General features: G+C 46.8%; 1 protein-coding gene across 20 annotated transcripts in view; it reads right to left on the bottom strand.

The window, feature by feature from the left end:
- Positions 1 to 13,628, bottom strand: part of LOC142074733 (erbin-like) — a 181,308-nt gene that overhangs the window by 65,601 nt on the left and 102,079 nt on the right. For 18 of the 20 annotated variants that reach the window (XM_075135589.1, XM_075135591.1, XM_075135574.1 and 15 more), the window contains one exon: positions 2,577 to 2,633. The exons of 1 other annotated variant lie outside the window; for it this stretch is intronic. In XM_075135589.1, coding sequence (XP_074991690.1) covers positions 2,577 to 2,633 — 57 coding nt within the window. Of the gene's footprint in view, positions 1 to 2,576; positions 2,634 to 3,681; positions 3,940 to 13,628 lie in introns of those variants that run through there. One more of the 20 variants, XM_075135590.1, reaches the window with a different exon arrangement.

Raw genomic sequence — 13,628 nt, forward strand, 5'->3', positions numbered from 1 at the left:
AATACCTTCAGACAAAATGCAAACAAATCTTCTCATACACTGAAAATGTTAAAGTAACAGGAAAATTCAATGCTAAAGGAAGAGGAACACAGGACTGGAAACAAAAATTTACTAGATCACTGAATTACACCTATTTCTATCTCTGCCACAGCATTATGTAATCCCTTTCATAAACTGAAAAATCTGTTTCGTAATTCATATTATTGAACTTGCTGTCAGCACGTACACATGCATGCTCAGCATGTACTGTATGTAGATCGTTATGGAGGTGCTGCAGAGGACATCATCATGACATCCACTGTTTAGTTTTTCAGCAAGGATGAAACCCTGAAAACACTGAATTCAAGAAAAAAATTCCCAGCAATTTCAACAGAAGTGTTTGGCTTAAATATATTACAGCATTTAAGTGTCTCTTATCACTACAAGAGACCTCCGTAAACTATTCTTTTTAAAATATCGCATGTAATTCATGCTATTTGTGTTAATTATGGCAATTAAAGTCAGACTAATTTTATAAACAAAATCTGTATTAGCTATAAGTTTTAATTATAACTACTGTTCCTCAGTTGGGAGTAACTTAATTTACAGAGCTACTACCCCAAATTACATGTCCTCTATTTTTTTCTACTGAAAATAAGCAATAGCAGAAAGAGCAAAGAAGGATACAGAATATTTATATCACATGAATGAGTAGAATATTTCACACTTGGAAGATTTAAATTCACACTTTTTGATGCTATACGTTTCATTCCAGATGCGAGTTTTGGCATTTTCATACAGCAGACACCACAGTATGGTATCTAGGCACACAAAAAGGGAATTCCAATAGAACATACCCCTTGTTCATGTCTTAGGCACATAGTTAGCTAGTCACTAGAAAAGCTGGCTGTTGTACTTAAAAGGGCTGGCAACTCAAACTTCAGCCTACTGCATGCAAGTCTCTGCTAGCATATGAGCTGGACAGAATGAATATTCAATTGTTAGTGCCTCCTCTTCTCCACTGTCCTGGTTTTGGCTGGGATGGAGTTGATTTTCTTCCTATTAACTGGTATAGTGCTGTGTTTTGGATGTAGTGTGAGAATAATGTTGATGACACACTGATGTTTTGGTTGTTGCTAGGTAATGTTTACGCTAGTCAAGGACTTTTCATCTTCCCATGCCCTGCCAGATGTGCAGGGGGCTGGGAGGGAGCGTGGCCAGGACGGCTGGCCCAGCTGGCCAATGGGCTATTCCATACCATATGACGTCATGCTCAGCATATAAGGCTGGGCGAAGAAGAAGGAGGGGGGGCGTTCGGAGTGATGGCGTTTGTCTTCCCAAGTAACCGTTATGCATGATGGAGCCCTGCTTTCCTGGCGATGGCTGAACACCTGCCTGCCGATGGGAAGTAGTGAATGAATTCCTTGTTTTGCTTTGCTTGCGTGCGCGGCTTTTGCTTTCCCTATTAAACTGTCTTTATCTCAACCCATGAGTTTTTCTCACTTTTACCCTTCTGATTCTCTCCCCCATCACACCCGGTGGGGGGGTGAGCGAGCGGCTGCGTGGTGCTCAGTGGCCGGCTGGGGTTAAACCACGACATCCACCAAAACATCTGAAACCAGTACCTCTCTTTACCAGTGTTTGTTGCCAGAGGAGGACCCCTTTCATTGCACACCACAACATATTTAGGACTCTACAGCTAGTTATTCACATCCCATCTTTGGGATCTCTGTTTCTCTCTTCATTGGCCTTTTATACCTCTGGGGTCCAAGTCAGAAAATTCAGAGCAATACTCTAGCTCATAGAAACAGCAGGAACTGCAACACCGTCAACCTGGGTTTGTTTGATGAAGTGAGTGAGATTTGCAAGGCAGGGCTTAGAAGGGTGCTAGACTTTAAGAGATAAGTACAATTGCATTTACTGTTAAAACAAATCCTATAACAATTTCCATAGCTATTTTACAATTACAGAAAACACAGCTGACTAATATGCATCCATTATGTTAAACAAGCCTGTTGCATTACAGAATACATACTGCATAAACAGACTCTGTGCGACACAGTAAGGAGTTTTTACTTTCTTTAGCAGTGAAGTATATTAAACAGAAAAAAATTTGTTCACATCACGTGAATCACATTCCCTCAGTCATTCTGAGCAAGCATCTCAAACTCCACATTTGACTTAGAGATAATGCCTAAGTTTCAGGCACTCAGCCATCAGAACGGTACCCAGACAGGCATCTGGGCACCAATACAATGCTGTGTGCAAAAAGCATCAGACACCTCAGAACGATCATCCTGAAGTGCCCACATGCTGACTTAAAAGCTTGACAGGTGGATCAGAAATTGAGAGCTGGAGAGGGACAGGAAAAATTCAGAAATCTTTGAATAGGCAAATCTCTGAATAGGAAGACCAGTGAGTCTGAAAAGAGATATAATTTCAGCAGGATGAAGGGAAAGTTCCTCGTGAGAACTTAGCCCAGTTACGTAGCTACATGTTTTAAGCTGTGATCTACTTTTCAATATGCACTACATTATTAGTATAACTACAGAAAAAAACCCTCCAAAGTATTTTAAATAAATTTCATAAATACTTACTTTGGCAATATTTTTAACTGGTTTTCTCTAAGTTCCAATATCTGGAGTTTAGTTAATCTGTAACAGAAAGGCATAACAAATTATCACAATATACTGTACTTTATGACAAAAGCAATCTCACAACTTATTTACGTTGCTAAATTTCAAAAAAGATCTAGCAGTTTGAAATATTTTTTGTGTAAGAATACAAGTATGTTTTCTGCAGAAATCTGCATGTTATTTTAAATTCATTTATTCATTGGGGTTTGATTTTGGTAAAGCAGCAAACTGGATCTTGCCTGCTTTTCTGCATCTGCTTGAACACAGTTATTTTCCATCATCCCATAGATTTTTATGGGTACAAGTTATCATCATATACAGAAGTAAACAGGAAATAATAGAAGAAAGGCAGGATCAGTCTGCACAAGTTAAGATGCTGAATTTCTAATACAGGCAATGTAACAAACCATTTGTTTTGGTTTAACCCTAGCCAGCAACTAAACACCACACAGCTGCTCGCTCTCTCCCCCGACTCTGGTGGGATGGGGGAGAGAATCGGAAGAGTAAAAGTAAGAAAAACTCGTGGGTTGAGATAACAACAGTTTAATAATTGAAAAAAAGTAAAATAGTAGTAGTAGTAGTAATAATAATAAAGAAAAAATAATATACAAAGCAAGTGATGCAAAAAGGCAATTGCTCACCACCTGCCAAACGATGCCCAGCGAGCCCCCGAGCAGTGATCGCTGCTCCCCAGACGACTCCCCACCAGACCTCTCCCCCAGTTTATATACTGAGCAAGACATCATATGGTATGGAATACCCCGTTGGCCAGTTTGGGTCAGCTGTCCTGACTATGCTCCCTCCCAGCTTCTTGTGCACCGGGCAGAGCATGGGAAGCTGAAAAGTCCTTGACTAGGGTAAATACTACTTCGCAACAACTAAAACATCAGTGTGTTATCAACATTCTTCTCATACTAAATCCAAAACATGGCACTATACCAGCTACTAGGAAGAAAATTAACTCTATCCCAGCTGAAACCAGGACAGTATCCACCTCTTATTCTAAACCATCTATGTCATGCCTAGGTCTCACATTTTCCACTACATTCCAATTAATCACCACCACCTTTCCTGTCTTTTGATATATACACGCAGATATCACTCCCTTAGTCTATGGGCCATCCCTCTAAAATGTCCATTGAGTTCATTTAGTCCACGACTTTGGGCTCCATCTGTCATAACAGTCTTTCAGGGCAGGAGAGATGGTGTGTGGTGTTGGGCTGTTGCATCCTGAAGCCAGTTCTGATTCCATTATTGCTGTGCTTGTCCAGTTCCATCATTGCTGCACTTTGCTCGGTTTCATCAGAGCTCCTTCTTCATTAATCTGGGCGATTCTTACTGCAATACCGTTGATATGACATATATCAACCATAGAAGTGATAACATACAGTATTATATAACAATCAACATCATACAATTCAGTTCATTGGCTATTTTCACCCAAAATCAAATCCCCTTGAGGTACACACCAGACTTCCCCATCCTTTCGCATTACCCACCAAGTGCACCCAGGTCCCTGAGCAAAAGCAATCCCACAGATGGGTTTTCCCTCGCCCGAGGCAGGAAAACCCCAGACTGTCTTCCCCAGCATATTCTTTATGTGCACGACAGGGACTTTATCCCCCTCTACCGTACGTAATGGTTTGGATTGGGCAGGGCCAGCTCGAGTGACAGATCCCCTGGTGTAGACTAACCAGGTGGCTTTTGCTAAATGTGTATCCCAATGCTTGAATGTCCCACCACTCATTGCCCTCAGTGTTGTCTTTAGCAGCCCGTTGTATCGTTCAATTTTTCCCAGAGGCTGGTGCATGGTAGGGGATGTGATAGACCCACTCAATGCCATGCTCTTTGGCCCAGGTGTCTATGAGGGTGTTTCGGAAATGAGTCCCGTTGTCTGACTCAATTCTTCCTGGGGTGCCATGTCGCCATAGGACTTGCTTTTCAAGGCCCAGGATGGTGTTCCGGGCGGTGGCATGGGGCACGGGATATGTTTCCAGCCATCCGGTGGTTGCTTCCACCATGGTGAGCACGTGGCGCTTGCCTTGGTGGGTTTGTGGGAGTGTGATATAATCAATCTGCCAGGCCTCCCCATATTTATATTTCAACCATCGTCCTCCATACCAAAGAGGCTTTACTCGCTTCGCTTGTTTGATTGCAGCGCATGTTTCACATTCATGGATAACCTGTGCAATAGCGTCCATGGTCAAGTCCACCCCTCAATCACGAGCCCATCTATATGTTGCATCTCTTCCTTGATGGCCTGAGGTGTCATGGGCCCACAGAGCTATAAATAATTCACCCTTATGTTGCCAGTCCAGATCCACCTGAGCCACTTCAATCTTAGCAGCCTGGTCCACCTGCTGGTTGTTTTGATGTTCCTCAGTGGCCCGACTCCTGGGTACGTGAGCATCTACGTGACGTACTTTTACACTCAGGTTCTCTACCCGGGCAGCAATATCTTGCCACAATGCGGCAGCCCAGATGGGTTTACCTCTGTGGCTGCCAGTTGTTCTGCTTCCACTGCTGCAACCACCCCCACAGGGCGTTTGCCACCATCCATGAGTCAGTATAGAGATAAAGTACTGGCCATTTTTCTCGTTCAGCAATGTCCAAGGCCAGCTGGATGGCTTTCACCTCTGCAAACTGGCTCGATTCACCTTCTCCTTCAGTAGTTCCTGCAACTTGGCGTATAGGACTCCATACAGCAGCTTTCCATCTCCGATGCTTTCCCACAAGGCGACAGGACCCATCAGTGAACAGGGCATATTGCTTCTCCTTTTCTGGTAGTTTTTTATACAGTGGGGCCTCTTCAGCACGTGTCACCTCCTCCTCTGGGGATATTCCAAATTCTTTGCCTTCTGGCCAGATCGTGATCACTTCCAAGATTCCTGGGCGACTGGGGGTTCCTATTCGGGCCCGTTGTATGATCTGTGAGACCCACTTATTCCACGTAGCATCGGTTGCATGATGTGTAGAGGGGACCCTCCCTTTGAACATCCAGCCCAGCACCGGCAGTCGGGGTGCCAGGAGGAGCTGTGCTTCAGTACCAACCACTTCCAAAGCAGCTCGAACCCCTTCATATGCTGCCAATATCTCCTTCTCAGTTGGAGTGTAGCGGGCCTCGGATCCTCTGTATCCCCGATTCCAGAACCCTAAGGGTCGACCTCGAGTCTCCCCTGGTGCTTTCTGCCAGAGGCTCCAGGTAGGGCCATTCTCCCTGGCTGCGGTGTAGAGCACATTCTTCACATCGTGTCCTGCCCAGACTGGCCCAAGGGCTACTGCCTGTACTATCTCCCGTTTAATTTATTCAAAGGCTTGTTGTTGCTCAGGGCCCCATTTGAAATTGTTCTTCTTCTGAGTCATTTGATAGAGAGAGCTTACGATCAGGCTGTAATCTGGAATATGCATTCTCCAAAAGCCCACAATGCCTAAGAAAGCTTGTGTTTCCTTTTTGCTAGTTGGTGGGGACATGGCTGTTATTTTGTTGATCACATCCATTGGGATCTGATGATGCCCATCTTGCCATTTTATTCCTAAAAATGGGATCTCCTGTGCAGGTCCCTTCAGATTGAGAAGAATGCATTAGCGATATCAGTTGTGGCGTACCACTTGGCTGCCTTCGACTCCAGTTCATATTGGAGTTCTAGCATGTCCGGCACGGCAGCACTCAGTGGCGGCGTGACTTCGTTCAGGCCACGGTACTCCACTGTTAGTCTCCACTCCCCATTGGACTTTCGCACTGGCCATATGGGGCTGTTGAAGGGTGAGCGAGTCTTGCTGATCACTCCTTGGCTCTCCAGTCGACGAATCAGCTTATGGATGGGAAGCAGTGAGTCTCGGTTGGTGCGATATTGCCGCCAGTGCACTGTTGTGGTAGCGATCGGCAGCTGTTGTTCTTGGACCCTCAGCAACCCCGCAACAGAAGGGTCCTCCGAGAGACCAGGCAAGGTGGACAGCTGTTTAATTTCCTCCGTCTCCAGGGCAGCTATACCAAAAGCCCACCGGTACCCTTTTGGGTCCTTGAAATACCCTCTGCTGAGGTAGTCTATGCCAAGGATGCACGGAGCCTCTGGGCCAGTCACAATGGGGTGCTTCTGCCACTCATTCCCGGTCAGGCTCACTTCGGCCTCCAATACAGTTAACTCTTGGGATCCCCCTGTCACTCCAGAAATACAGATGGGTTCTGCCCCTTCATAGCTTGATGGCATCAGGGTACACTGTGCACCAGTGTCTACGAGAGCCTTATACTCCTGTGGGTCTGATGTGCCAGGCCATCGAATCCACACAGTCCAGTAAACCCGGTTGCCCCTTTCCTCCACCTGGCTGGAGGCAGGGCCCCTCTAGTCCTGGTCATCGTATTCGCTACTCACTTCTTGTAAGTACGAATCAGATGTCCCTTTATTAAGGTCGGAAGTGGAATCAGCCCTTCTGCTCTGTCTGGGGAACAGCTCACTGGAGACTGGAGCATCTTTTGTGGTTGTGTTTCCTTGCAACTCACGTATCCGTGCCTCTAGGGTCAAGGTAGATTTTCCATCCCACTTCCTCATGTCCTCTCCGTGGTCATGCAGGTAAAACCACAGGGTGCCCTGGGGTGTCTATCCACGATATCTCCTCTCTTGAGCAGAGGGACACTTACTCCTAATGGCTGAGACACTGGTCCATACAGGTGGGGAGTAGGACATAACCTCTTTGAGTTGCTGGACCTCCTGAGACAGTTTCTCCACAGCAGAGACACAGGCCCGTAGGGAGGAGGAGAGACTTTATTCATATTGCCGTAGTTGGCCAGCCAGTTCATCCACCGTTTGTTCCTCTCCATCTTTCCAGGTCATTACTGCCAATGGGTTTGCATACGATGCTGGTGTGCTCCATACAAACTTCCGCCACATGGGTCGGGTGCATTTGACTTCATCTGGATCTTTGGGTAATTGCTTGTTGTTCAGGTCATCACAAATCACCTCCAGCATGGCTAATTCCCTCAAGTACTGGATACCTCTCTCCATGGTGGTCCACTTGCCTGGGTGGCATATAACATCTTCCTTGAAGGGATACCTTTCCTTCACACCTGACAGGAGTCGCCTCCAGAGGCTGAGAGCTTCTGCCCCTTGTCCAATCGCTTTGTCAATGCCCCCTTCCCTAGAAAGGGATCCCAGCTGCTTGGCTTCCCTACCCTCTAATTCCAGGCTACCGGCCCCATTATCCCAGAATCGGAACAGCCAGGTGACAATGTGCTCGCCTGGACGACGAGTGAAATCTTTTCGCATATCTCGCAGCTCAGCCAGGGATAGGGATCGGGTGGTTACCATCTCATTTATGGCTTCTGCCTTTTCCTCCTCTTTTTGTCGTGATGGCCCTGGTTCATCTTCATCCCTTACTAAATGAGCTGATTTTCTTGTGTATTTCTTCTTCTGTATAGGGGCGACTGATACCGGCACAGGTCGGTTCTCTGTCATGGGGGTTGGAGTAGCTGCCGTGCCTGTCGTTTTGTCATCAGATCCAGAGACCTTTTCTTTACCTTGAGGGTTCTGAGTAGCGTTGAACAGGGCTCAGTAGGCATGGGCCAGGCCCCAGCACATTGCAGTGATTTGTGTCTCCCTAGAATGGCCATGGTGACAAAATACTTTTCCCAAATATTCTACTAATTTTTCAGGATTCTGCACTTGTTCAGGGGTGAAGTTTCAAAACACTGGAGGTGCCCACTGTCCTAGGTACTTGACCATACTATCCCACTCACCCTGCCACTCATAACTATCCGGCCTCGGGGCAGATCTCTGGATCATATTCTTAAATTGCTTATTAACGTTAGACAAAACCAAAACAATATTCCCAAGAAATACCAATAGATGCATCTTAAATACCCAAGGATGTTCAAGATACTGAAAAGTTATTGTAATGAAGGAGCAAACATCATAGAGGAAGGTAGTGAAGGTGCCATCCTGTATTTCCTCCATAAAAAACCTCTCAGAGGAAGAGGTATAATTGCTAATGGTCTCCATGAGGTGGGACCCAAAATACAGTAACGGCTTCATTACAAATCCCAAATAACCCCCAATGCCAGCGTTTTAATAACATATCTCCCAGGCAAAACATCACTAATCACTGCAGAGCACAGCAGACTGCAAAACCCAACACCAGTCTTTAACATGTACAGCAAAAACAAGAGCATGGTGCAGATCAGATAAATTAATATCGAGACCAGATGAATCAATATTGTGACCGGCAACTGTTAACAGATATAAATTCCTTAGTACGCTCTAGTTAATCTGTTGTCATCTCAACCCTTCGTGCCCCACGTTGGGGGCTAAAAAGGACTGTCGTGGTTTAACCCTAGCCAGCAACTAAACACCACACAGTCGCTCGCTCACTCCCCCCACCTCCAGTGGGATGGGGGAGAGAATCAGAAGAGTAAAAGTAAGAAAACTCGTGCATTGACATAAAAATAGTTTAATAATTGAAATAAAGTAAAATAATAATAATAATAATAATAATAATAATAATAATAATAATAATAGAACATACAAAGCAGGCGATGCAGTTGCTCACCACCCGCTAACCGATGCCCGGCCAGTCCCCGAGCAGCGATCGCTGCCCCCGCACCTAACTCCCCCCAGCTTATACACTGAGCATGACATCATATGGTATGGAATATCCCTTTGGCCATTTTGGGTCAGCTGTCTTAGCTATGCTCCCTCCCAGCTTCCTGTGCACCTGGCAGAGCATGGGAAGCTGAAAAGTCCTTGACTACTGTAACCACTACTTAGCAACAACTACAACATCAGTGTGTTATCTACATTATTCTCATACTAAATCTAAGACACAGCACTATACCAGCTACTAGGAAGAAAATTCACTCTATCCCAGCCGAAACCAGGACACTGGGATGGAGTTAACTTTCCCCATAGCAGCCCTCATAGTGATGTGCTTTGTATTGGTAGCTAGAAAGGTGTTGATAACGCACCAGTGTTTTGGCTACTGCTGAGCAGTGCTGGCACAGCATCAAGGCTGCGTCTCCAACATCCCCCCTCACCCCCAAAGGCCAGTAGGCTGGGGGTGGGCAAGAGCTTGGGAGGGGACATAGCCAGGACAGCTGACCCAAACTGACCAAAGGGATATTCCATACCATGTGACATCTGCTCAGCAATAAAAGCTAAGAGAAAGGAGGAGGAGGGGGGGCATTTGTTATTAAGGCGTTTGTCTTCCGGAGGAACCGCTATGCGTACTGAAGCCCTACTTCCCGGGAAGTGGCTGGACATCGCCTGCTCATGGGAAGTAGGGAATAATTTCTTTTTGTTTTCCTTTGCTTCCATACGCAGCCTTTGCTTTTCTTTATTAAACTGCCTTTATCTTGACCCACGAGGTTTTTTCCATCTTATTTTCTCCCCGCTTTCCTGCTGAGGAGGGGAGTGATACAGCGGCTTGGTGGGCACTTGGCGGCCAGCCAAGGTCAACCCACCACAGTCCTCTTTGGCACCCAACATGGGGCACAAGACAACGGCAGTTTTGTATTAACTGTGCTATAGCTATAGTAGTTACTAAGTGGCAAGCTTCTGTGCGGGTCATGGAGTTTGTTGGCTGCCCTGCTTATCTCTCTATTCTCCTGAGCTTGGGAACATGTTAGTACAAACAATGGCTATGTGCTTTGCCCTGGCATTGATGCCCTTACTGTGCTGGGGGAGCTATCTTGTGGAGAGGATGAGGGAATACACCTCCCTCTTCCTACCCGGGATTGATGTGGGTGGTTTTATTACGCAGGCTCCCGAGGTCCTTGTTCACCCTTACGTGAGCTGTTTAATACTACTAATTAACACAGTCGGCATACTGTGGGGGTTGCGGAATCTGGTGTCGTCCCGGTGTAAGAGGAGACAACTTTTGGGTGAGGTGATACTGAAACGTGCCCTGAGGCGGCCGGTCCCTGGGAGGCAGGGTGTGTGGAAGGATTTGGGCAGGTGCCTAGGATGGTGATCATCTCCCATAGCCTGGGACTTTATACCTGAACAGGCAAGTAACCCTGGTAAACTGACGCGCCACCTGATAGAAGGGTGCCTTGCCTACCCCAATGAAACCCAGCAGCTTCTAGCACTGTACTGGGGCCTGGCCTGTTCCTACCAAGCCACAGTTCAGTACTCTCAGAGGGCTGAGGTTAAGGCAGGGACCCAAACCACCTCTGAGAACACCTTGACTGAGACCGGGGTGTAAACTACATCTGAGGACATGATAGTAGAGATAGGGACCCAAACCGCATCTGAGGACACCATGGTTGAGATAGGGACCCAAACAACAACTACTACAGTAGGTGCCCCAGTAGTGAAAAAGAAATAGTGGACAAGGAGGTCAACGGGTCCATATCATTGATTAGTAAGGGAGGAAGAGGAAGAGGAAGGGTTTGATCAAGAAGCCAGTCCTTCAGCAGAGAAACGGGAGGAAGGAGTGAGAGAAATCAGACAAGAGGCAGAAACTACCTGGTCCCTGACCTCAAAAGAACTTCGAGACATGCGGAAAGATTACAGCTGCCAGCCAGGTGAGCAGATTGCTGCCTGGCTGCTCCGATGCTGGGATAGCGGGGCCGACAGTCAGCAATTGGAAGCTAAGGAAGCCCAACAGCTGGGATCCCTTGCTAGAAACCGGGGAATTGACAGAGGAATTGGAAAAGAGGCAGCAATTTGCAGTCTCTGGAGATGGCTCCTCTCAAGTGTGAGGGCAAGATATCCATTCAAGGAAGATCTTGTGAACTCCCCAGGAAAGTGGACTACTGCAGATGAAGGCATCCAGTACCTGAGAGAATTAGCGGTGCTGGAAGTCATCTACAGTGATCCAGATGATGTCAAGGTGTGGTGGTGCATTCCTCCCCCCTTCTTTTCCTTTGGGCTACAATACGATCTCAGAACCTTCTGTTAAGCTTTAGCTTAACAGTGTATGAGTGGGGCGGTTAAGCGTCCCTTGGCCGTACGAAGCACTCTTGCATGGCTAAGGTGGGGAACAACACTGATCGTACCAGGGACACTAGCTACATGATCAAGGTAGGGAACAGAAACAAGAGATAATTCGTCATCTCTGACAGCTCTGAAGCTTTCCCTACCTGGATCATAGCTCAAGTGGAACAATACCATTGTTACCGTGAAACAATACCATAATTACTACCCTGGACCACCTCGGATAGTAGCCAAAATGGAAATTTACTGATGACTAAAGCCAATCATCTTGCAAACCTATAAACAGCGGTACCAAGTGAGACCCTTTGAGCTCTCCTGGACCGCAGCGGGCTGCATCCAGAATCTCCCTCTGAGTGGGACGCTTCTCAGAGTCCGCTAACTCGAATTTGCGATACTCGGAGGATCACCGAGATTTTGGGCTGAGACACTCCTCGGGGCTCAGCTCTCCGCCCATTGGGAAATGCCAAGCATTTGACGTGAGTATTTCACGGGACTCGAGGGGAATTTTTAACAGGTATACCTTTATAAATTAACTAACTCTAGGCCTTTCATTTAGCTTTGGTACCATATTCATATGCATATATATATATGTATTGATTGATCTAGATCTTTTTGCGTGCTTATCTATATAATTACTAACAAGTATAACCTGTAGTTAAGTTGTTTTAATCTTTGTAGTATTTGTAGCAACTTGACTAATTCTTTGTGCAAGCTGTCAAATTGATCAATGCTTAAGCATTGTAAGACTCTAAGTTGCTGCTAAAACCCTTAACCCTTGAGTCATAAACCGTTGCCCAGGTCTGAGACTAAGGGTAGATCCAGCCGCACCTAGGCTCCTTTTTGAGAAGGAGTTTAGAAAGCAAAGGGATCTACCTCCCAACGGGAGGTCCTTCCTATCCCTTTCTGTATTAGACATAAACCGTTGTCCAAGTCTGAGACTAAGATTGGGTCCAGTGGGATCTCTTCTGAACCTCGTGACTCAACGGGAGGGTCCCCCTTTTACCTTTTACCTTTTTTACCCTTTTACCCTTCTACCCTTAATCTCTGTACAAATCATTCCAACACAATTCTAATACGATTTTCCCCTGTGTAACTTAATCCGTGTAATAAGTAATAGAGGGAACCTTGCCATCAAATTCTGTTAAGTCACGTTTCTATAAATTTCTATTAAAATCACCCTTTGCCAATACCTTGCCAGTGATTCTTTACGCGGCCTTAAAACCACCCATTCGTGACACAAGGTCGCCAAAGATCCAGAGGATGTCCTGTGCATACGGGCCATGTGGAGGAAGGGGGGTCCAAAATACCCCAGCGTCATATTCTAACAGCTTGGCAGCAATGTATTGCCCAGATATGGATACACCAACTGTGGAGAGAGTGTCTTCTCGGCTCCAAAACTTTGAAGAAAATCTCTGTCCCTCCTCATCCCAACAGGCCAGCGCCTCGGCTGTCAGGGGCACCCCACGGAGTCAGTCCCCTCCTGCCCCGGTCAGAGGGAAAGGGAGCCCCAGGCGCATACCGCGTGGCACGCTCTGGTTCTTCCTGTGTGACCAGGGGGAGGACATGAGGAAGTGGGATGGTGAACCCACCTTTAAGCTGGAAGCCCGTGTACGCGAACTGAGAGGGAAGACAGCTGTTAAGAAGAGGCCACCCAAGACGACTGTCAGCTTAGTTGCTGTAGAGACACAAGAAGGCAATCTCCCAGACAAGGAAGGACTGAGATCACCTCCCTTGATCCCGGTGAGGGGACTTCTGGTCTGGCACTGCAAGGGTCAGACAGTGAATACTCCGACCAGGAACAGGACTAGAGGGTCCCTGCCTTCGGCCAGGAGGAGGAAAGGGATGACCGGGTATACTGGACTGCGTGGATTCGATGGCCTGGCACATCAGACCCACAGAAGTATAAGGCTCTCGTAGACACTGGTGCACAGTGTACCCTGATGCCATCAGGGTATAGGGGCACGGAATGCATCTGGATCTCTGGAGTGACAGGGGGATGCCAACAATTGTCTGTATTGGAGGCTGAGGTGAGCTTAACAGGGGACAAGTGGCAAAAGCACCCCATTGTGACCAGCCCAGAGGCCCC

Source organism: Calonectris borealis, chromosome W, assembly GCF_964195595.1.
Source record: "Calonectris borealis chromosome W, bCalBor7.hap1.2, whole genome shotgun sequence".
Lineage (NCBI taxonomy): Eukaryota > Metazoa > Chordata > Aves > Procellariiformes > Procellariidae > Calonectris > Calonectris borealis.